The sequence below is a fragment of the Acipenser ruthenus genome, chromosome 20 (assembly GCF_902713425.1).
Source record: "Acipenser ruthenus chromosome 20, fAciRut3.2 maternal haplotype, whole genome shotgun sequence".
NCBI lineage: Eukaryota > Metazoa > Chordata > Actinopteri > Acipenseriformes > Acipenseridae > Acipenser > Acipenser ruthenus.
The window spans coordinates 9297790-9323139 of record NC_081208.1 but is presented as its reverse complement, the minus strand read 5'-3'; the positions used below and the strand labels follow the sequence as shown (position 1 = coordinate 9323139).

Genomic DNA, 25350 nt, shown 5'->3' with positions numbered 1-25350 from the left:
GTTAGGGCTCTGGACTCTTGACCGGAGGGTTGTGGGTTCAATCCTCAGTGGGGGACACTGCTGTTGTACCCTTGAGCAAGGTACTTTACCTAGATTGCTCCAGTAAAAACCCAACTGCATAAATGGGTAATTGTATGTAAAATAATGTGATATCTGTATAATATGAAATAACATATAATGTGATATCTTGTAACAATTGTAAGTCGCCCTGGATAAGGGCGCCTGCTAAGAAATAAATAATAATAAAATAATAATATTAGTATTATTAGCATTGTTATGATGAAACCGGTCAACTAGCCCTGTTCAAACCTAACACAGTTCGTTGCGAAAGTTCGCCTAGTTGAAAGCACCTCAGGTGTGTGATGTGATGGATGAAGGTGAAAACAAAGCCCAGTGATGCGCTATGACACGAGCAGAGAACACTTGCAATGATGCTGTTATTGTCTGAATGTGAATTGAAAAGAAAGAAACAAAAAAACACTGTTTTTATAATTTATAGGTATATCAGTTTTACATTTAATAGTTCCTTGCCTTGACTTTAATGACATTGGCGTGTGCAGATCTACCATTAGATGGCACTAAAGAGCATGTGATTGGGATCAGTGAATCTTTTTGTTAACCAGTGGTTCAAAGCGCTCAGTGATTTACAGGAGTTCACTTTTCCCGTCAATAATGATGGTTAATGTGTACTACCAGTGCTGTAGAAACGCGTTCAACGGCTGACAACTTCAGTCAAGCTTCCTAGAGAAAAGTCGACTTACTTCTTTCAAAATATTATCACAACATGTCTCGAGCAGTAATCACCCAAAACACACAAGCAACACTACGCGCTCCTTCATCATGTGACGAGGGCGGTTCTATTGCCCCGTGATGATGTCTTTGAGGCTCCCGTGTCACGGGATGGAGGGTGGCTGTGCGTCGCAGAGTTCAAGATGGCGGATGTTTGTTGTGTTTGCTAAAGTTGCATTTTCAAAAATATCTTTATTGTTCCTGTTGAAATTTGTTCGTGGACTGAGTTTAAATAAAGAGCTGGATTATTTGAATCAGAGAGCCAGGTAAAAGAACCGATATTAATTAGGTATGCCGCGGGTACTTGTACTTTCTGATTTATCATAGCAGTCGTTTTTTTGAGCTGGGCTTTGTGTAGTTTAGGTTTGTCCAGTGCAAAATACAACATCTTTCTATTTTCCATTGCGGTCGTAATCATAGCGCATATGATTATTGAAATGTGCGTTATGCTTTTCACAACAATGTTTGCATTTTGTCTTATTATTTTCCTAGAGAACAGTGTAATCCGACAGTAGCAATTATGGGTGTATGGTCTATACGTTATGTTAGTCACCCAGGTTTAAACACAACACTTCCAACTTTCTGTTACCTATGCACAAGTTATCTGTGGTTTAATTGAGTCCGTGTTAATTCTTAAGCATTCCATTCGTTTTTGATTCACAGACAGTCACAGCTACTTCAGCTGTTGCTTCAGTTTATACACTGTTTTCGTCGTGTTTTGTTTTGAGTTTTGCACCTGTAAAAAGACATTTTTATTTTTTATACATAAAAATACTGTTCATGAACAAATTGTCACAGTTAATGTTGATTACGTGAGGTTAAGTGAATAGTTAAGTCACAACAATGTTTATTCATAATCAAAATGGACCTTCATAACACAGGGCAATATTGAGATCAACTTTCCCCTCCACATTACTTGATTTTACATTTTCATTTTAAAAAACAGAAATGTTTTCTTCACTGTGATGTTCGCATTTTATTGCCATATAGAGAGTGTGTCGTGAATTCCGATTTCCAACGATTGTTTCATGAGAATTAGATTGGAATTACTTTCATGACATTCTTATGAGAGACAATATTGCTAATATATATATATATATATATATATATATATATATATATATATATATATATATATATATAATGTATATGTATGTAATAGTAAAATAATTTGACATCAACAGCTGTGCTTATTACCCCTCACCGCGGGTACAGGGTGAAATCTGGAGTGCGTACTGTGGAAGTGCCTCGCTACACACTTTCAGGATCTGCATGTACAGTCTGTCTATCTGTCTATAGGTGGTTGAAATTGATAATGAAGGTTATTTGGGCAATCATAGTAGGGTTGGGTGGGTATGGGAGTTGCCTGTCTGACAGTTGGACTGGTTGTATATCACACCTACATATTTATATTTAGAGAACCACGTTTCCAATTGTGATTAAACTTGCTACTGATGCTATCTGAATATGGGGGTATATTGAGGCTGTCTGCCTATATGTGACATTTAAAATTAATCTTTGATAATTTGCATAATAGAAAAGTAAACAGCAGGTGTATACATAAGTGAAGGAACATTTTGCACAACACTTATAAATAATGGATCCCACAGGATAGATGCTCCAGTGCAGCATAGTAAAGAAACTGCTAATGTTATGTTTTTGTTCTGAAACATTTGCACTGATCATGTCCTTCCGTCCATCTGTCACACTGTAAATGGTGAACACGACAACTACACCAATCTTCACCTTTCATTCACTCCTAGCCTCCTTTTCACTGTTATTATTGTTTCATGTCTTTGTACCAAATGGTATTTTTTTCTTATAGGAACTCATGGAGCTTCCCAACTACAGCAGGCAGCTGATGCAGCAGCTTTACACTTTAAGGAAGGAAGGCCAGTTCTGTGACTGCACCATTCTCCTAGGAGTCACCCCCTATAGAGCCCACAAGCTAGTCCTGGCTGCCTCCAGCTTACTCTTCAAATCACTGCTTGAGAACTCAGAGACGATTTCCATAGACCCTTCTGTTGCCACCTCAGATGAGTTTGCTAACCTGCTGGAGATGATCTACACAGGCAAGCTGCCCCCCGGCAAACACAACTTTACCAAAGTCATCTCCATCGCAGACAGCCTGCAGATGTTCGATGTGGCAGTGAGCTGCAAGAATATCCTAAACAGTTTATTAAAAAGATCCATGTGTGAACAAGCAGAGCCCAGCAGAGATGCTAGCTGCGCAGAACCTGCTCCAGATCATACCAGGGACAACCAGACAATGGTACCTGCTGCAGTAACCATGCACCAGTCAGAGAAAGGTGCCCCTGAGCTTCCCACCACTTTGAACTTCAAAAAAGCACAGGAAGACACACCCCTTTTGGAAGAAGTTCATCAGCAGCTGAGTGAAATCGGGGACCTGGAAAGGTCTACAAAGCCTATATTCTCTGCAGAAGTGAAAGACAGTCTGACCGAGGAGAGTGGCACTCAGAACCCTTCAGAAGGCAGCCATGAGGATTCTCCACCTCGGAAGAGATGTCGATTAGCATTATCTGGTATCACTGTTATTATTTTTTGTTGAATTGGTTTGAGCTGCAGCTCTTTGGGATTATTTGACTTTGGAATTAATCAATGCATATTTTCAAAACTGTCAATTTAAGTGGTTGTTGCTAACAGAAGTGTTTTGTAAATTTTCCTCCTTGTGCACTTTTTTCAATACACACTCTCAAATGTGCAGTTTTTGAAAGAAATGTACATGCTATAACAAACGTGTACTTTCATGTTAACAAAGGACACCCGGTACTACACCAGGTGAAAGAAAGTCCTCAGCTTTCTTACCTTGTCTTTCACCCCAGCAGTGTCTTCTGGGTCAAAGGATCTTACAGAACAAAGAATATCAGTCTATAGGGGAAGCAGCTGGTTGGTTACTGGCAGGAAAGAAGAACCTGAAGGGGTGGGGACAATTTGGCTCTCCAGGTGAAATGACCTAGGAAGTGCAAGACAATCTAAAAGCAGTGTCTGCAAACAGATTTTTAAAACATGTGTTTCTTTCAAAACTGCACATTTGAGACCTATATAGTGAGTATTTTAGGCAGGAGAACTTGTATGTCATACAGCTGGTTTCACAGACCCTCATAAGCACGAATGTTGAAGTACCTAATGTTACTATAGGTAAGGCATTACAAGATTAATGCTAATAAAAGTCTGTGATACCAACAGATAATAATGTATTTTTTAGGATACAATCTTCACTCTTTAGCTTAACAGAAAGCAGAATAAATGGAAATTATAAGGGAGAGAGGTTGTGCTGCCATAAAGAATATCTTCATTGAACAGGTCTTTCCGTGCCTTCCTCTTAAAGAATTCCTCCATATTTCTGAACACGTTGTATAAAGAATGCTTGTGTTGGTTATTTTCACAGACGGGTCTGAGGATGACCTGGAGGTTTTGGTGCAGAGCAGAAATCGAATTGCTGAAACGATTAAAGATGCACAGACACTCATTCATTTAGTTGAGACCTGTGAGTCACTTTCAAGCTCAGAGAAACAGGTAAGAACAATACATGTCTATAGTTGCTGAATGAACGAGCATCCCTGTGGCAGGAGCTTGTATGTTTTAGTAAATCATTTCAGATTGCAGTTTCAAATTGTGTATATTAAGGAAACTCTGTGTGATCCAACAGACAGTGTTAAATACATTATCTCTACAACATGCTTTCTGTAATTCTCTCAATAAAGTTCCATTGCAGCTGCTGTCCAGTTGACATTAACCTTTTCACTGCCACATCATTTTCAACTTGTGGGTGTATCGGTTAATATTCACATTTCTATCTTGCTTCAAATTTACAAACCTTTGAATATGATTTGAGGTACCCTTTAGATTATGCAATTCAGTGATGCTTTTCTAGTTTAAATTTATTACAACAAAAGTGTTAGTCTTTCAACAGCTTTTTTTAAACAGTACGCAATGCTTTGTCCAGTAAGACTATGTAATGTAAAAATCAACTGATTTTTTGCAATGTCTCCCTCTCACTGCTTTTTACATTTTATTTTCCTGTACAGATTATTTTAGATTGCTGTAAAGAAGATCAAGTTGGTCCGAACGTTTTTGACAGATTACTCAACAAAGTCACTGATGAGAAGAGTCTCCCTGTGGATACCCTGTTATCAGTACTAGACCTCTTAAGAGATTCCTACCCAGAGCTAAACAATGTGCTTCAGACTAGAAGTCTAAGAGAAGACAGCTGTGCCGCACAGATAGGTAGGAGATCGGAATGATGTTAATGACACAGTTTCTGCTTTTTGCAAGAGAGGCGCATAGTTACTTTAAAACCTTTAATAGGGGGCAAACTGTGTTTCAGTTTGGTTTAACAAAACATGCTATTGCCAGTGCTGTTTGTTGAATTAAAGGGAGTGACCTCATTAAAATATGAACAGAACAGTTTTGCAAACTGGACACTAGAAGTGGAGCTTACAGTGGCTGACTGAGGACATGAGATCATTTATTAGGTGAACACATTTTTATTTTATTTTCTTCCCCTGCTCTTGATTATGTAAGACCATTGGTTATACTTTAGCATAAGGACATACGGTACTTGAATATACTTCTGTTTCCTATTACTGATAGCTAGAAGCTGGATTTGGCTGTAATTAAGAATATACAGTGCTGGCTTAGAAGAAGATGAATGTCACTGACATTCTTGTTGCCTTAGCTTTCTATAAAACCACTCGCTCAAATTTGTTACAAGCAGTAATTGCAACTCATATGAATTGGTTAGATGAAGTTATTTAATGCATACATCTTTAAATGTGTGACACAGTGCTCTACAGTAAATGTTTACATGGGGCTATGTGGGGCAGTGGGTGATCTAGGGCTTTCCATTTGTTCAGAGCAGCAGAAATGCTGAGTTTGTGTGTGTGGGCTCAGCAGGTGCTGCTCCAGAGGAGAGAAGGTTCTTTGACTTGCTTCTTGCTCATGTCGATGAGCTGGGGGACAGTGTGACTGAGCTGAGCCCCATCACTGAGTGCTTGGAAATGGCAACGGAAGGATTTCTAACAGAACTGGAGAAGGAGGTACTGGAGAAATGTCAAAATATACTCTTGCATTATGCCCTGGGGATGCCTGGTTTTTCTAAATTCACGAGGCTATGGAAATGACTGCTGCTTACTGCTTGAGCTAAAGTTTCCATCTATTATTATTATTATTATTATTATTATTATTATTATTATTATTATTATTTTTATTTATTTCTTAGCAGACGCCCTTATCCAGGACGACTTGCAATTTTTACACGATATCACATTATTTTTACATACAGTTACATTATTTTTTACATACAATTACCCATTTATACAGTTGGGTTTTTACTAGATCAATCTAGGTAAAGTACCTTGCTCAAGGGTACAGCAGCAGTGTCCCCCACCTGGGATTGAACCCACGACCCTCCGGTCAAGAGTCCAGAGCCCTAACCACTACTCCACACTGAGCCAGGGTCGCTTCACTTGGCATCATGACCAGGTGCTGTGATGCTTGGCATTAGCACTGGAAGAGTCCAGAGCCCTAACCACTACTCCACACATTTAGCAGCAATGTAATTTTTAATCTGGACACAGACCTAGCTACCTAGAAGTATATGAAAGCTATACCCTGAGGGTTGTGTACTAATCAGCCAGTGCATTGACTTTACACAATCATGTATAACAGGTATATTGCTACACCTAAAGAGTTGCAGGGTTCCAGAGGAATTATGCCAAAGACTCCTAGTTCAGGGGTCCCCAATGGCTACATGTTAATTGAGTGTTTTAAAGTTTGAAAGCACCATTTCTGAATCCTAAAACCCAGAGAGGAAAATCAGTTTTTATTTAATTTTTCTTTAGACTGTTCTTGAGTGCTGTAAAGGAGTGTCCCCCAAGGAAGCCATTGCAAATCTTTTGAACAAGGTGACAACAGAGAAGAGTGTAGATCAGACCAGCCTGTTGAAACTGCTCCATGCAGTTAAAGAGGCCTTCCCCAACCTGCAGCTGCTTTTGGAGAGACTTGAAGCAGAGTGGGCACAGCGCGGGGGAACAGGTATGTGATGCATTGCTTTACTTGAAGCAGAGGGCACAGCGCGGGGGAACAGGTGTGTGATGCATTGCTTTACTTGAAGCAGAGTGGGCACAGTGCGGAGAGGGCACAGAGCGGAGAGTGGGCACAGCGTGGGGGAACAGGTATGTGATGCATTGCTTTACTTGAAGCAGAGGGCACAGCGCGGGGGAACAGGTATGTGATGCATTGCTTTACTTGAAGCAGAGTGGGCACAGCGCGGGGGAACAGGTATGTGATGCATTGCTTTACTTGAAGCAGAGTGGGCACAGCGCGGGGGAACAGGTTAGAGTCAGGCTACAGGACATGCAATACTAAGTATAGATAGGACATATTTACCTTTAAATCTTTGTCACATTCGATCTTACTCTCAACTCTCTGAATCTCATTCTCTTACAGTACACATCTCCTTGTCTACACCCAATAGAGGTTTACCACGGCACATTCGCCATTTCGCAGTTTTCCCTTTGCATGTCATAGGCTTATACTATAGTTTACAATGTTTTTTATTTGTTTATATACTTTACCATGTCTGTCTAGGTTTTACAATGCTTACCTATACTTTCACTGTGCTTTATTACCCTTTGCTATACTTTTACTATGGGAAACCTGTATAAGAACAGTATGGTGTTTGTAATACTGTTTCTTAAAAATGGTGCTGATCAACATTTACCAGAAAGAAGGTTATCACTTTAACAATCTCGTCATTTTCTAATAAAAACTAGTTATATTTTGTTATTGGCAGCATTCAACGATACAATGAAAAATACTGCATAAAGAAATTGAATCAAACGTAGCCTGTAAGCTACTACTGGTTTGTACTGGTTTGCAGTCAAATTGATTCTACGCTACCACCTATAGGCAGGAAATAATTCATAATTCTGGTTCTGATTTTGTGTATGCATCTGTGGCAGGGGTTGTTTGTCTCTGACAAACTTGTTGTTTAAGCAATCATTGATATGTATGCTGTATTATATAAATGATGCACCTCTCTGAAGAATGTGCTATTGCAGGTACAGATGTATTTAAACTAAATAACGCTTAACCCACAGAAGAGAAGAGCCTAGAGGAATATGGAGCAGAGCTCTTGAGTAGATACCATGAAAACCTCTGTGAGATACTGAGTGAGCCCCAGCCTCTTACTGACAGCCTAGCAGCAGCTGGAGATATCCCTACAGAGGAAAGAGAGGTGTGCTGCTTTCATTCCTCTCCTCACACCTGTCCTGCCATCTACTCTTAAGATTTGTGTTTGTAAAGTAGAATTTTATATAAGCGTGTATAGGGTGGAGAAGAAACGACAGTGACTGCAGAACCAACGTTACGGGAAAACCATATTAATCTGTGTTGTTTTAAGAGAATTGTTCATTGTATTCCTCTTGTTTAAGAAGCAAAGTATATCGTTTCATTGTTGCAGCAAAATGAAAAAGGGAAACGTGTTTCAACTCTAACATTGCCCCCTGGAAAAGGGGGTTTAAAACCCTCTTCCACCTAGCATTGTATACAAAAGAAAACAATAATTTAACATGAACAATTACAACACAAACAGACATGGAAGTGCTCCGTGTTTTCAAGATGAGCTTGTCTGGAGAATCGTTAGTGCTGGGACTAAAAGAGCTTCTTCATCCCATTTAAATCATGTGACCTTTCAAACTTTGCAAGCCACACCTACTCCACATGTATATAGACAGAGAGTAGGTGGGGCTGGCAGAGGTGAAAGGGCATGGTGCCACATGATTTGAATGAATGGCTGTTCGGTGCCTGGCAGTTTGGATTCTTCAGACAAGCTCATAGCCAGGTAAAGCAAGATTTAAAGAAACAATCTCAGTATCAGAGGAGCCCAGAACTACTCGGAATGATTGCAAACACCTTAAAATAGTAAAAGAAAAAAACAAACCTGGCTAATTTGAACGTTCCGATAGTGTATACAGCAGGGATTCCCACATTCCCTTGTCCCTGTGTTTTATTAGTTCATGAAGAGGATGCTGGAGGAGGATAAGGACCCTGGCAGCTTTGGCCGGTTGATCTCTGTGGTTCTGGAGGAGCGCAGCATACAGACCCTGTCCGTGTGGAGGATGCTGCTCCGAGCACAGGGAGGGATTCCACTTCTAGCTTTACTGATAGAGGAGATCAGGAGGGACCCAGACGCGGATAAGCTCATCCAATCAGGTGTGGTTTCAAAGTGGAAGTATTTCTTAAACATTTCTGTACAGAATAGGTACATTTAAGTGTTCCATTTAAGTGTTTTCTTTGCTGTATCCTATGTTGTCCATATTGCAGATTTATTTTTTTCAACATTCCCGATAGTTCACACATCATAGGTAAATAAATTGGGGAATTACTTTTTTTTTGCCAGGAGAGAGAGAGAGATTTTTCTTCCTGTCATGGCAGTGTATCCAGTTCACACTCCCTCATGCAACAGTGCTGGTGCTCTGGTTGAAATGAGTTGCATTGTGGGAACAGAAAACCAGTCATCTGGATGAGCTGCCGTTTTAGGAAGAAAAAATCTCTCTCTTCTGGTGAACTCTCCCTAGTAAATGTGGGAAATGTATTGCCCAGTTTATTTATGACCCATGATGTGTGATTAAAAATGTCATCAATATGATTAAATATATCACTGCAATACAGACATATCTAAGGTAATGTAATGTGTTTCTTATAAACTTTACAAGGTGTTCAATAACACTTTAAGGGGTGTATCACCTTATGTAGTTACATTTCAAAATGTTTCATGTATGTTTCAGAACTTGTTCCATGCCATTCTTGTAAAGCTAAAAATGACATTAAAATAAGTCACCGTCCGTCAATTCTATCCTGCCCACAAAATTGGTTACAGAATACCTTGTAATGTGTAACAGAACCCACTTACTTTATCTTTTCAATAACCTGTGGTGTACGTATCACTGCCCTAGAAAGTGGATTGATCTGATAATGTACCAGATCATGCTCCCTCCTTCCACAACCCTGCTGGATTTATGTGCCCCGATAGCTGTAGCTCAATCAGATCATCAGCATTGTTGCAGGAGGAAGCATTATCTGGATACACCGTGACGGTCATCAGACAGATCTATGATGGCCATCACAATAATTAAAGACCTTAGAATATAATATACATAATATATAATAATTATGCTGAAAATATAGTGCTGGGATACAAGAAACACATGTCTGTTGTCAAACACTACAGGGTGTTCTGCAATACATGTTAGACCAGTTCTGGCAGTCACCACTGCATTGCTTAAATGGATAACAATTAGGCCAGTACTGGAGGACGTCTTGTTTCTTAAGGTATGTTGCCGTTGTTTAGTAAGCAAGTGGTCTCGGTAGGGTAAAACGTTTAATATAAATGCCCACCAGATGGAAGTGCAGTACAGATATCTGGCAATATACAGTAATTGAATTCACTGTAGATGTAAATTGGGCAGACAAACTGAACACAAGTGTTTTCTAAATGTGAAATCTATATATTTTTTTTCTTTTTCTAGTCTTTGACAAGGAAAGCAGAGCATTGGATATTTTATTCAGACATAAGGAGTTGGTCACAGAGACGATTGATGACCTTGGCGTGTTATTAGCCTGTGTAGCGCAGGGAGTGGAGTGTCCAACGGGGGAAGTCATTGAGGTAAAATAAACCCATGCATCCATGTTATCTTTAGATTCGCTCATCATCCTGAAAATCCTTGAGGTTCTAGAATCTAGCCAGGGTTACCTGCTTGCTTGTGCATGGTTTCTAGTTTGTAATTGGTTGCACTAATGAAGGCTAGCTATGATTCACATCTGTTACAGTATGTTATTGAACAGGGTCATTCATGTTATAATGTCTTAATGATGTTCTTTGAAGGTCATATGCAGATGGTTATTTATAAATAATTATATTCCCAAATCTTGCTTATAACTTGTAGTATCATGTCTTTTTTAAATCAAATTTCTTTCAATGCTATCCTGTTTTGTTTCACAGATTATTAGAAACTGTTGCAAGAAGGAAGGTCCAAGGGAGTCAGTAACGAATCTTTTAAGTAAAATACTTGAAGAAAAATCAATTTCTGCTCTTCCGTTCTGCAAGCTGCTGTGCATCATCAGAGAGTCCTTTCCCAATCTCATGCCACTGATTGAAGAGTTGGAGCGAGCAGGTAGGAGACTAAAGTCAAGGGAATGTTTGGGACAGAGAGTCTGCAGTGCAGTACATGAAGACTGTACAGATTCCTCTCCTGGATAAATTAACAGTTCCTGTTAAAGTGATCGTAGCTGACACAATAATCTCAGAAATCTTACATGTTTTGCACTTCTATTGGCTATATAGGTCTCAATTGTGAAAGAAATGCATGTTCTAGCAAACCAGTATTTTCATTTCAAAACATAACATTTGGTACTACATTGGGTTAAAGAACCCATGCCTTACTCTCTGGTAATCTGTTGCACTTCTTTGGTCCTTTCACCTCAGGACTGTTTTCTCAGCCAAAGCAAGTTACTGGCTGAAAGCATGTCATTCAATAGCAGAAGCATCTTGTTGGTTGACAGGAAAGAAGCCGTTGAAGGGTCGGGGAAAATTTCACCCTCCAAGCGAACTAACCAAGGAAGTGCAAAACTAACTGAAAGCATGGCTTGCAAACAGATTAACCTATTGTAGTACCATATATTATGTTTTAAATAAAATGTTTACTATAATGTGTTTCTATCAAAACTGCACATTTAGACCCATGTAGCCAGTGGATGTGCAAACACAGTTTTGTATGCAGCGCTAGTAGATTTCTTCAAGAAGAGTGTGCAACTTCACTGATCCTTAACAAAAGCACAGGTGTTTGCTGCATGTCAATAAAAAGAAAATGTGTTTGAAAAGTAAAAGGTTGTCGGTACAATAGGTGCCCTATTGGGACAAACCTCAGGAGCACCCGGAGACACTCACTACAATTCTGGCTAGTCTAACAGCAGTGAAGCTATCCAGGGAGTCTGCCGTGTGCTACTCTTGGAAAAAGGGCGATTGAACAGTTTTTTAAAGGAGATAAGAAGTTACATTAATCATGTTCTAGTTCTGTAGTAGAATTGTTGCAGAATTTTTATAGAGAGGATGTCCATTATCCCCTGGGTGCCCTCTGGAGATTCTCTTTAATATAAGAGAAGCTGGTCTTCAGTGCCTCTCCCTGATAAGACTTCAACACTTTCTTTAATTTCATTAGGGCAGGTATTGAGTTGAAAATGTGGAAGCTTTCAAAGTTTCTTATAAGATTGCAGTTCTATTGTTCTGCTACACAGCTAGGAACAAGATTTCCAGGGATCGTCCCTTTATTTGACCTTTGTCTGAAAGAAACACGCAAAGCCTTGATTATTGCAACAAAGTGCAGTAGCATGCTCGTGACATCCCCTTATTGGTTCATCCCAGTCCCTGAATAGTTATACATACTGATCGTCTAGGCTGCTCTTTTCCTCTTTTATATAATTCTAACTGACTGAACAAGATCATTAAGTACTGGGCTGACCAGGTTTTTTCATTGATGATTTTCCTTTTTTTTTTCTCCAAACATACTGTGGTCCATTTTGGGGGAAAAGTTATATTTTAGTCTCAGTGAACCAGAGAATTTTGAAGAATTCTTCAGATTCCTGTTCACATTTATTGGCACATTTTAGATGGTTTGTTTTATGAATTTTCTTTGAAAGTGGTTTGCAGCGAGGTCACACAGCTCTTCTGTGTTCAGGTGCCTTTCTACAGTTCTTTGGTGCTCTATTATGCATGATGCTTCTAAATCTTTCTTTAAGTCCTTGGCTGTTAGTCTTGGATTTTTTTTGTAGCTGCTCTGATGATTCTCCTACCTGTTGTATCCGAATTGTCCGTTTCCTACAAGAGTTTTAGTTTAATCTGTTCATAGAACTTCTTGATTATTGCTCGGGTTGTGAATTTTGGCTTTCCATCTTGAAACTGTTCTGCAGCCATTTCCTTTGTAGTTTGCTACGAGTGCTTTTCTTAAACGTCAATCCAACTCTTTTGTCTTGACCATTATCTCCTATGTTGCCAAAACGTTCTTCAATGGATGTTGGAATGCTTGTGCTAAACATGTTTTCTGGAATTCTTATATTAAGTGTAGGGTGCCACTACTCTTGTCTGTAGCTGTAAATATGTTTTGTTTTCAATAGATATTCTTGTCACTCTTATTACCTGAGACACATGTCCTGAATTGACAGTTAATAAGATTAATAATGTTTCCCATAATAATGTTTTAAAAACATGCTCAGATGTATTGCTAATACTCTGTGCCGTTCTTTCTCAATGAGTTACTTCTGCATGCCATTCTCTGTAAGAGGCTGGTGGAGAGTTTATCAAGAGATCATCTTTGCCACAAAAGAAAATAATGGCCAGTGTTTTTTTGGCCATGCCCAATTTGATCCCTTCTCTTGTCAGCTTGTAGACAAACAATTTGATGCACCAGTCATCAAAGTTCTGTTTTATTTCCATTCCAAAGCAGTTGAAGAATGCCAGGTGTAAGGTTGCACCTGTGACAGATTATTAGGCATCACTCCCATTTTCTGTAGTTACCCAGTTATGTTTTCTAATTTGTTTTCTAACTAGAAACAGAAACTGAAGAATATGCCAAAGGGAAGCTAAAGAAGCGCCAGGTGAGCGGTGCGGAGATGGAGGTGATGCTGGATGAGGAGAGCAGCCCCTCCGAGGTGAAGGAGGAGACGCAGAAGAGGAGCAGCAAGCAAGGCTTCACCTGCAAGTGGTGTGACAAGAGCTTTGAGTTCAAGTGCAGGATGGAGGTGCATCTGAAGCGCTGCCGCCTGTCCTCGCAGGCTCCGGTGGAGTGCCTGGAGTGCGGGGAGACCGTGGCCTCTTTAAGAGCCCTGCAGCTCCACACCTCGCAGTCCCACGGAGACGCTCCCAGGAAGAAGAGGAAGCAGGGGGCTGTGACCTGTGACATCTGCGGCAAAAGCTTTGCACATCAGTCAGGTAAAGAGAAATGAAGATTCTTATTAATGATCTGGCCAGGTTTACAGTGAGTGAAATGCAAGATCAGGGTGTTCATTTACTTACGGTTTTCAGTTGCAGCCATAACTTCCAAAAAAGCTTAATCAGAATTCTGAGGTTTCATGTTACTTTATCTTATGTTGGCCATATCACAGTAATATACAGCTCTGAAAAAAATTAAGAGACCACTGCAAAATTATCAGTTTCTCTGGTTTTACTATTTATAGGTATGTGTTTGGGTAAAATGAACATTTTTGTTTTATTCTCTAAACTACTGACAACATTTCTCCCAAATTCCAAATAAAAAGATTGTCATTTAGAGCATTTATTTGCAGAAAATGACAACTGGTCAAAATAACAAAAAAGATGCAGTGTTGACAGACCTTGAATAATGCAAAGAAAATAAGTTCATATTGATTTTTAAACAACACAATACTAATGTTTTAACTTGGGAAGAGTTCAGAAATCAATATTTGGTGGAATAACCCTGATTTTCAAGCACAGCTTTCATGCGTCTTGGCATGCTCTCCACCAGTCTTTCACATTGATGTTGGGTGACTTTATGCCACTCCTGGCGTAAAAATTCAAGCAGCTCGGCTTTGTTTGATGGCTTGTGACCATCCATCTTCCTCTTGATTACATTCCAGAGGTTTCCAATCCTCAGAGTTGGGGAACATTGTCAGAGCAGAAGGAAGCAAGTTTTCTTCCAGGACAACCTTGTACTTGGCTTGATTCATGCCAAAGCTGCCCAATTCCAGCCTTGCTGAAGCACCCCCAGATCATCACCGATCCTCCACCACATTTCACAGTGGATGCGAGACACTGTGGCTTGTAGGCCTCTTCAGGTCTCCGTCTAACCATTAGACGACCAGGTGTTGGGCAAAGCTGAAAACTGGACTCATCTGGGGGTGCTTCAGCAAGGCTGGAATCGGGCAGATTTGTCTTTGTGAAGGACGCATGAATCAAGCCAAGTACAAGGTTTTCCTGGAAGAAAACTTGCTTCCTTCTGCTCTGACAATGTTCCCCAACTCTGAGGATTGGTTTTTCCAGCAGGACAATGCTCCATGCCACACAGCCAGGTCAATCAAGGTGTGGATGGAGGACCACCAGATCAAGACCCTGTCATGGCCAGCCCAATCTCCAGACCTGAACCCCATTGAAAACCTCTGGAATGTGATCAAGAGGAAGATGGATGGTCACAAGCCATCAAACAAAGCCGAGCTGCTTGAATTTTTACGCCAGGAGTGGCATAAAGTCACCCAACATCAATGTGAAAGACTGGTGGCGAGCATGCCAAGACGCATGAAAGCTGTGCTGAAAATCAGGGTTATTCCACCAAATATTGATTTCTGAACTCTTCCCAAGTTAAAACATTAGTATTGTGTTGTTTAAAAATCAATATGAACTTATTTTCTTTGCATTATTTGAGGTCTGACAACACTGCATCTTTTTTGTTATTTTGACCAGTTGTCATTTTCTGCAAATAAATGCTCTAAATGACAATATTTTTATTTGGAATTTGGGAGGAATGTTGTCAGTAGTTTAGAGAATAAAACAAAAATGTTCATTTTACCCAAACACATACCTATAAATAGTAAAACCAGAGAAACTGATAATTTTGCAGTGGTCTCTTAATTTTTTCCAGAGCTGTATGTATTTGTCAACATACTCTCGATTTTTGTTTTGATATTTTTATTCACACATTATAGGTAAGTCAGCTAGGGAATTTTTTTTTTAACTTTTTCTAAACATCGCAGTGTATCCAGTTCAGTGCAGCAATGCTGGTGCTCTGATTGAAATGAGTGGTGTATTGTGGGAACAGGAGACCTGGTGAACGCTCCTCAGTAAATGTTGGGAAATGTATTCCCCAGATGATTATGACCCATGATGAGTGTTTAAAAATATAACGCTGTGATATGAATGAAAGGGTCACAGCTTAATGTAATGCATGTCTTGGAAGCGCTGCAGGGTGTTCTGTAACCCGTTAAACACAGCGCTATGCCCCATTGGGGTCTATTCAGAAAGTTTTGCCTCAAGCTTGATGTTCTTTAAACCTTTACATTTTTTCCTTAAAGAGTAAATATAGCTTCAAATTACATTGTCTTTTTTTTTTTTTTAAGACTTTTACTCAGAGGAGTGATTTATCACCGTTTGAAACCCTCTGTGTAACACAACTAAAAATAAAGAATCGCTACAGTCCTAAGTTTCCTGTTTGATTTAGTAAAATATGACTTACTTATTGGCTGTAAAGTGTGGAGGTTTTCCTTCTCTAGGCTAAAAGGTTGTGTGCATCACAGGTACAAATTACACTTAATTGTCAATTGAACATATTGTAATGAATCTCCTTCTAGCGGCTGATGAGTTAATAACACTGACATTAGCATAAGACACGTGCTTTCCCCTCAACTGCAGAGTTTGCTCTTTAGTTGAACGGTAAGGTGTTTGTCTTTGAACCATATGGATCGCGGTTCACGTCCAGCCCTTGCATTTCCATTCAGTTCAGTGGGTCGAGATGCCAATTCATTACAATAAAACTATTTACATGTAGACTTGCCTTGTTCTGCAGGCATGCTTTACCACAAGCGCGCAGACCACTTTGATGAGAAGCCCTATTCCTGTGATCAATGTGGGGCGAAGTTTGCTGCCAACTCCACCCTGAAGAACCACAAGAGACTGCATACTGGAGAGAGGCCCTTCTTCTGCAAGCACTGTGACATGATGTTCACACAGGCTGCGGCGCTCGCTTACCACACCAAGAAAAAGCACTCTGAAGGTGCTGCCCTTTTCATTTCCATGAGGGGATCGGAGATGCCTATGTTGGCATACAGGCCCCGATTCTAAGCATTTTTCTAATACTATTTTATTATTATTATTATTTAGCTTTTCCAACTTGATTACTTTTTGTGTCTTGGTAACCAAGTGGTAGAGAGTCGAGTAATTTTTCAGAAAATAAAGAAACCATTTCTGATGGTCTAGTACATGGTTTAATACATCTGCAAAGTGACTGTTATGTGACAAGAGGGCGCGTCTAACCTAGCAGAGGAATACATGGCTTGCTAGTCAAATCATTTGTATATCTGCTACATACAGTAACACTAAAAACTGTCCAACACATTTTGGAACTAGTGTTCAAGGTTTAATATGTGACCTGATTTAATATATTTTTAATATCATACTTAATATCACATTCAGATTAATACAAATATGTCGAATACATTCCTGCCATATCCATAATCATTAAAGCTCAGTATGCTTAATTCTTCACTAAAGTCCACAAGTACATATTTTATTTGCACCCGTTCTTGAAGTGAGTTCAGGATCCTGTGCTCTTGTGTGTTTTCTCCTAGGTAAGATGTATGCCTGCCAGTACTGTGACAATGTGTTTGCCCAGTCCATCGAGCTCACCCGCCACGTGAGGACGCACACGGGAGACAAGCCGTACGTGTGCAGGGAGTGTGGGAAAGGGTTCAGCCAAGCCAACGGCCTGTCCGTCCATCTGCACACCTTCCACAGTGAGTGCACAGTTCAACAGCTGGGGGTTTATGCCTTCTGTTTATCTGTCAATGCCTGACATAAGGGTCAGTTCAATGAAATATTAAACTGTGTACTGCAATCCCCCTGCAGGTTGCATCTTGGAGAGTAAAGCAGAGTTGTAAACAGTCAGCTCAAGGAACTTGTTCTTCTTGCGATTAGTGTTACTCATTTCTATTTCTTGTATAGTTGTCAGCTTTTCAAATATTACATATTACAACTAGCCACTACATGCAGTCCAGTAGCAGTGATAGCAGCTTGGCTGTGCAACAAATGACTTGTAGATCCAGCTCTAGTTTCTTACCATATATAGGTTTATAAATAAATGAAACGCTTGTTAATTAATGGTATAGCACTTTTGAAAGTTCATTGGTAAGATTTTAGGTTTGGTTAGAAATGCATTCAAATCCAGAGTAGATCCTTTATTATTGTACACCTTCAAGTAACATTTATTTTAGTTTTTTTGCTGTCACTTATTATGATTAGGATTGCAACAGCCAATATGTGGGAGCGGGTGACAGCAAATCTACAGCTTCTGAAGTTCTGAAGTTGCTGTGAATACACCAGTTGTGGGCGATTTTCACATCATTCACTCTGCTTTGAAAAAAAAAAAAAAAGGCAAAAGTAATACGATTTCCGTTTAGCAGCACCATAAACCCTTATACAGGACTAGAATGGGACTTTTAGGCTTTATCAGACATTTAATTTTTTTTGTATTTTTTAATTTTTTTTTTTAACAAAGTCAAGTTAATCTTAGTTTGCCGGTTTGTGCTCATATCGAGGACCCCTGTGACTGTGAGCGTGTTGTCTGTTTGTGCTCAGATATCGAAGACCCCTATGACTGCCAGAAGTGCCGGATGAGTTTCCCCACCATGGATGAACACAAGAAGCACATCCAGGTGGTCCATCCTCGGGAGTACTACCCCTGTGAGACCTGCTCCAAAGTCTTCAGTGCCTCTTCTGTGCTGGAGAGACACATGGTCACCCACGTGGGAGGGAAGCCTTTCAAATGTGAGATCTGCAACAAAGCATATCAGGTCAGATTCATCCAAGGGGTTTATTCTCATTTACTCACTGTGATCCCATTCTCTATTGTAGGATTAATTTAACAGCATAGAATAATAACACAATGAAGTTTGGATATGTTATGTAGAACCCCTGGGCACACCATGGGGCAATACCAAAGTAAGGAGCTGTTTAAGCAGTGTTTAGTCTTTCATCCATAACTATAAAGCACTCAAACATGCTAAATTTAGAAATATAAAAATAGACGCCACTGGCCATTGCGTGCCGATGTTTTTATCAGGGTCAGTTTTTAGTGCGCTTGGTTCAGTAGGTTTGACACCAGTTTTTTATATGGAAATTATTTTAGATAGAATTAGTTAGAATTTTAGATAACTGTAAAAGTTCCTCTAGACTGTTTAAGAATTATTCATCATGGAACTCACTTATATACGGAGTTTGTGAAATATATAATTTCAACATAAGTAGAGTTACATCGGAAGAATAATTTTGTGCATCATTATTAGATTACTTTTTAACTGTGTGATGAATCTTTTTACAGCAACTCTCAGGACTGTGGTATCACAACCGCACCCATCATCCTGATATATTTGCTGCCCAAAATCATCGCTCTTCAAAGTTTGCTTCTTTCCCGTGCTCCTCTTGTGACAAATCATTTCCCAACATAACATCTCTCAAAAGACACATGAAAGCAGATCATGCAGGTAAAAACTAAAGACCCTATTTTCCACCATACAGTAGGGACCTATATCTTATTCAGTTGAGTGAAGTAATACATTACTTTTTATAATTCAGTATACAGTACACATTTCAAATACGACTCTGTGCCAGATTTCTTCCCTGCTTAAGGTAAATTTCACTGAAATGTTTAGCTATAAAACAGACCATGTGACCTACAGCACAGGAAGTGATTAGGTACCAGGAAGTAGCAATGTGTTCTTTTTTTCATCTATGGCAGTGTACTTGGTAAATCTGTATATTCTCAATGAAAGTGAATTAAAGCTGCCACAAATAAGTACAGAAATGAAAATTGGGGGCTCCCGAGTGGCGCATCCTGTAAAGGCGCTTCGCGTGGAGAGCAGGATGCACCTTATAGCCTGGACGTTGCCGGTTCGAGTCCAGGCTATTCCGCTGCCGACCGTGGACGGGAGCTCCTAGGGGGAGGCGCACAATTGGCCAAGCACTGCCCGGGGGGGAAGGTGGGGAGGGGGCTTAGGTCGGCCAGGGTGTCCTCAGCTCACCGTGCACCAGTGACCCCTGTGGTCTGGCTGGGCGCCTGCAGGCTTGCCTGTAAGCTGCATTGTCCTCCGACGCTGTAGCTCTTGGGTGGCTGGAAGGTGAGTCCGCAGTGTGAAAAAGAAGCGGTCGGCTGATGGCACACGCTTCGGAGGACAGCCTGTGTTCATCTTCGCCGCTCCTGAGTCAGCGCGGGGGTGGTAGCGGTGAGCTGAGCCTAAAAATAATTGGCTATTCCAAATTGTGATAAAAAATGACAAAACAATGTTAGATTTTCAAAGTGATGGTAATCCATATAAGATAAGATTTACTGGAATTATTTAGTTAGCTCTGGTGCTTTAAGTGAGGGGGCATGTCAAGAATATGAAATCTTTCTGTGATGCTTTTCAGTGTTTATTATCAAGTAAGTGGTAATATTTTAAGGGGAGTTGGGAACACACCTTATGATCAGGCTTTAAGGTTGATGTTTTATGAGTTTCATTTATCAGACCTGTTTGCTTTATAGATGCAGAGCTTTATGAGTGCCAGAGCTGTAAAGAGGTCTTCTCTACTTTGGGGCTACTGAAGAAGCACACCACAACCAAACACACAGGTGAGCCAGATTGATAATCAGTATTCATCAGGAGACATGTGTTTTATTAGAACTGCAGCAGGGTTCATGGTATAACATGTTTACATCCTCGGACCCTCACATCTTTAATTGAACTGTACCCAGACTTTAGGTTTAGAACTGTACCTATACTTTAAAAAACATAACACTATTTTGCCAAATTTATTTTCAGGTATAATTTTATATTGTTGTTTACCTTTATTATTTTACTGTAACATTCCCTGGCAGGCAGTCCAGTTGGCTTACCAGTTTGTTTACATCAGCTCTGCTAGATTTAGCTGAAGATGGACAAGCTCGCTCTGAACTAAACAGTCACCCTCTTGCTACTACACGCAGCAGCAAGGGGTGTGGACGCTCTGTTTTTAGCTCAGCCGAGCAAAACTAAAATGTAATTGAAAACATTTTTGTATTCGGATAAGATTTTATAAGAAGTAGAAACATCCTTAAAAGCTAATATTTTTAACATGTAACAATAAATAAAATGTCCCAAAAAGGACAAATAAATACTGTAAACCAGTGTGGAGCACAACATTGTTACAGAGTAGAGAATGTAAAAAACAGCTCATAAATCATGGAAGTTCATCTCCTGATTGTGCTGCAGGAAAGCAGCAAACTATATCACTAGAAAAGGGAATAAAATACAATATTTACTGTTTACTCTTTAACATAATTTCTTGAATATAAGACCCGTCAGAAAATAATTCAATAAAAAATCAACTTGTGGAAATAAACTTTATTTAGGAGCGGTTACCTTTTAAAGTGTCGTATGCAGTTTTTCCATTCTGTAATATAATAATTTCAAACCTAATGCCCGAGACAGAAAACGCCTGTTCTTTAGCACACTGGAAAGCAGCTTTGTTTTTCAGCAATGCATCAGCTTTGCAATGTCTCACTAAAGCAGCAATGAGAGACATACAGGTACATTACAGCATGTTATAAAATGGCTTGGATAAATAGAACACTGTGATTGGCTGACCAAGATCACCTGACCGGCTAGTGGTGAATCCCCTCCTGAAAATCAAAGCGTGTGTGGGTCAACATAGTGGCAGTTAAGGACTTGGGGCCAAATAGATATTCAACATTTGTATATTTCTTTTATAGTCAAACACTAAGATATGTCTTACCCCCTGTCGTGGGTTATTGCTTATGTAATACACTGTAGGTAGTAATAGTGGAAATATTTTTAAAGTACGTTAAAAATGGTTATCCGTAGACAATCTACCTGTAAATAATAAGGTCCTGACTGTGCAGTGAGTTTGCACCTGTAGGTTCTGAACTCGCCCAGCTGTTTAAATCCCTCTCCTGTCCGGCCTCCTTCCGTTACCCAGGCGCACTGCAGAACCACGTTGGCACAGAGCACTTCAGCCACGACGGGGAAGCCTTCCGGTGTGGCCACTGTGATCTGCTCCTCCCCTCCCAGCAGGCTCTGGAACAGCACTTCCAAACCCAGCACCCGGGGGCAGGACTGGCCCAGACTCCAGCCACTGCAGCACAGATGGTAACGCCTCGTAGAAAAGTATTACTCAACACAGCATGGGGGCATGTTTGTGATGGACTGGCTTAATTTACCTTTACTGCGTGACATAAGGCCAGATTCTCAGAGACCTGTTATTAGCACATTTTTATCTGAAAGAAAAAAAACAACTATAAAACTTAGAAAGAAATAGTTAGTCTACTTTCAGAAATGATTAACTCTGCATTGTTAACTGATATGTGTAAGAAGTTTGTTTTGTATAGAACTGTAAATATTTTTTGATTATATAACAAGTATTTATTATACAGTTTCTCATACTTTTTGGAAGATTATTAATATTAGTGCTGGGTATATTTAATTACTGTATTTCAACAAACACCACACATGCTCATGTTCCTATTTGTTCAAATTACAGAATTTATAAATGACTATCTAACAGATATCATGGAAAGGAAACCAAGTCATAAATGACATCTGAAATAAGTAGCATTCTACTGTACAGTGGAATGTTTCTCTTCTTAATAGGCCATTTAAAAAATAATAAAATACTCCCAGAGAATTGTTTTTACTGAAAAACTATTTTCCAGTTAATTCAAAATGAAAGAATATTTGAATATAAATGTGTCACCCCAGCACTAATTATTATCACCAATTGAAGTAGCATTTAAAACAGATGTGTAAGATGCTTGTTGTATATCTTTACTGTGAACGAAGGGGCTATGTGCGCTTATTCTTTACTCCCGTTGATAAATACTTTTAAGGTTATCCAGGCATCTGAACAGACGGAGGTGTCCGAGGAGTTGATTGCCCTGGAAGAGTCTCAGCTCGGCAGATCACAAGTGTATGTTGCCCTGGCAGATTCCCAGAACAATGCGTCCGGATCGGAGATCGTCGCTGTCAGCATGGAGGACTTACTGGATGGAACAGTCACTCTGATCTGCGGAGCAGAAGCTCAGTGACGTCTGACGAGACACACCTAGTTTAGCACATTTCACCGTTTTTGCCATGCTTATTTATGTCTAGTAATTTCTAGGCAAATACAAAATACTGTGTACATACAAAACATCCTTTCAAGATTAATTCGTAAAAAAAAAGAATGGTATTTTAACTTCCTGCTAATCGGATGTCAGTTTTAGCAGATTTAAATACACTTCGTCATTGTTGGTTATAATAAAAAAAAAATATTTAAATAAAAAAAATAATGCAACCTTGGGTCTTCTCTTTTTTTTTTTTTTTTTTTTTTATCAGACCATGGTCACAAAGCATTTACCTTAGAGCTGAGTTTATACTGTCTGATGTTAGAGTTCCAGGGCTTCAAATTTATAAACTCAGTGCTTTAATTGTTATTTGGGTGCAGTCTAATGAAAATTAAATGAAAATCCCTTTTTATTTGAATCTGCTGTCCGTCAGTATAAGGAAGCTGAATGTACTGAGGACAAAGGGCAATGATGGAGTCCAAAACCACTGGCATCAGTGCACTAAAAGAGGCTTGTGGAATGCCACTTATGTCTCCGATCTGCCTTTGAAAGGTACCAGTGGCCAAAAAGCCAAGAGTAGACAGGACTTGTATATGTGCTGGAATGGGATGAGTGCGCTTGGTTGGTCTGTGTAGCCTAGGTTCCAACATATCACACAATTCCAATAGGACTTCCTTGCGAACGCGGTCTCTTGCAAAGAGTGTACTTTGTGCACAGTAGTTATAAGGCTCCCTAAACACTCTCTCCCTGTTGACAAAAGGTGGCATTAGCAAGGTCTTCCAAAAGGGCAAGATCTGCCATTTTCAAGTGGTTTACAATTATTCTGAGACTTTATAGTGAAACTGTTTGTGTTAATAGGCTGCATGTCTGTTTCTGTTTACTATATTATTTTGCAATTCAAAATGCACAACAGAAAGGACTAACAACAACATTGTTTTCTATTTGGTTTGTAATACTCATGATGGTGATAATCAGTATTGATACCACTGTGTGGATAATAATTATATTACTAATTATATGTACACGTTAAATTTCAGCTATACACGCAATTGTTTTTCACTGTGCAGTGATGGTGTATCTTTATCCTGATTAATAGGGGTTAGATTTTTTTCTTGCAGAACCATCATTCTAACACAAGGAAACGATCGTACGTATGGTTCAGAGTGTGAGTCTACAAACATTTCCACGCAAAGTTGTATGTTGATAAATCTCTTACTTTCTGTTAGACTGTGCGTACACTTTAGAATGAAATGTGTGCGTACGCACGATTGATAAGTATAGCCCCAGGCGTGCTGATGCAGACCACAGGACAGTGTCAGGTTGAAGGTTAGTTGTAGCAATCTCGGGTGGGAAAATAAGATGCTGGCCAACATCAGCTTGCAATCTTCAATCTCTAGTGGCCTCTAATGGTCCCTGGCAAATCTTAGTTCTAATAACCTTTCTTGTTGGTGGCTCTCCTAGGTGAGGAATGTTGTTCTGTGTGCAGCTATCGCTGATATTGGTGGTGAGCTGTTGATCTTATTACACAGTTCTTCCAGTGCTAATGCCAAGCATCACAGCACCTGGTCATGATGCCAAGTGAAGCGACCCTGGCTCAGTGTGGAGTAGTGGTTAGGGCTCTGGACTCTTGACCGGAGGGTCGTGGGTTCAATCCCAGGTGGGGGACACTGCTGCTGTACCCTTGAGCAAGGTACTTTACCTAGATTGCTCCAGTAAAAACCCAACTGTATAAATGGGTAATTGTATGTAAAAATAATGATATCTTGTAACAATTATAAGTCGTCCTGTATAAGGGTGTCTGCTAAGAAATAAATAATAATAATAAGAAGAAGAAGAATATGCTTCAGGGTAGCCGGTGATAAACACAAAGGACTTGCAAGGTTCTCCCCTACCCTCAAATTCAGTTTCTGTGCTGATGGAAGAACATCATATGTGGACCTGATCAGGAAGCTGATCCTCCTCTGTTCCATTGTCCACAGGTCTCGCCAGTCAACCTTGCGCTGTTCTACATTCTCCATCTCATCCATTCTCCCTGCTTAGCCTGGGACTCTTCTTTGACACACCTCATCCTTTCTTTCTGCTTTTCACTCCCTTCTTTACGCTGGAGCTGCTTTGTGCCTCTCGGGGGAGCCAAACGGACCAAATGAATATACAGGGTACACACGTAACAAACAGGAATAGTTGAAAAGGTTGACACAAAAAAACAATCTGATTGTCATACTCTGCAATACCTAATGCATTCACATCAAATTCACACACTCAAATGGTAGCAGTACACAAAAAATAAGTTTCCTGCTTCTAATTGTCAAACTGCATGTCATCAGGATCCTGTCATTTTGTTCAGGATGAAAAGAGGAGTTGCGTTTGTAAAGAGATGTGGGTTTAACAAGAGGACACAGAGATTGACGTCTACAGGATGACCCAGTTCCCTAGAGATTCAAAAAAGAAAAACAGAGGAATCGGCTAGTGACAAACGCAACATGTATATTCAAACCATTCTTTATGACTGTTATGAAGAATACTAGTAAGCGCAATTCCAGCGAGACCTGTCTCTATCCATGAGATTTTTTTATTTAATATTCTGTTTGCTGTTCTTTATGAAAAGTTGCACTTTTCTGTCAAGATAAAAGTTGAACGCAAAATAAATAAAGTATGAAATGTCAATATGTGTTTCTCTCCTAAC

The 25350-nt window shown here is 39.8% G+C and overlaps 1 protein-coding gene across 3 annotated transcripts; it reads left to right on the top strand.

Annotated features, from left to right (window-relative positions):
* Positions 1-862: 862 nt before the first annotated feature.
* Positions 863-22882, top strand: LOC117425881 (zinc finger and BTB domain-containing protein 40-like). 3 transcript variants are annotated; one of them, XM_058993451.1, is made up of 18 exons: positions 863-1078; positions 2615-3332; positions 4199-4326; positions 4839-5037; positions 5704-5849; positions 6654-6846; positions 7914-8050; positions 8829-9027; positions 10344-10480; positions 10817-10988; positions 13418-13798; positions 16383-16589; positions 17164-17328; positions 18170-18384; positions 18912-19074; positions 20112-20198; positions 21545-21714; positions 22452-22882. In XM_058993451.1, exons 2-18 carry the CDS (start codon positions 2621-2623, stop codon positions 22647-22649), a joined length of 3609 nt encoding a protein of 1202 aa, XP_058849434.1. In that variant the 5' UTR covers positions 863-1078; positions 2615-2620; the 3' UTR covers positions 22650-22882. The 3 variants fall into 3 exon arrangements, with proteins under 3 accessions (XP_058849434.1, XP_033899059.2, XP_033899060.2); XM_034043168.3 differs by having other exon boundaries at positions 864-1055; XM_034043169.3 differs by having other exon boundaries at positions 865-1055; positions 5707-5849.
* Positions 22883-25350: the final 2468 nt, after the last annotated feature.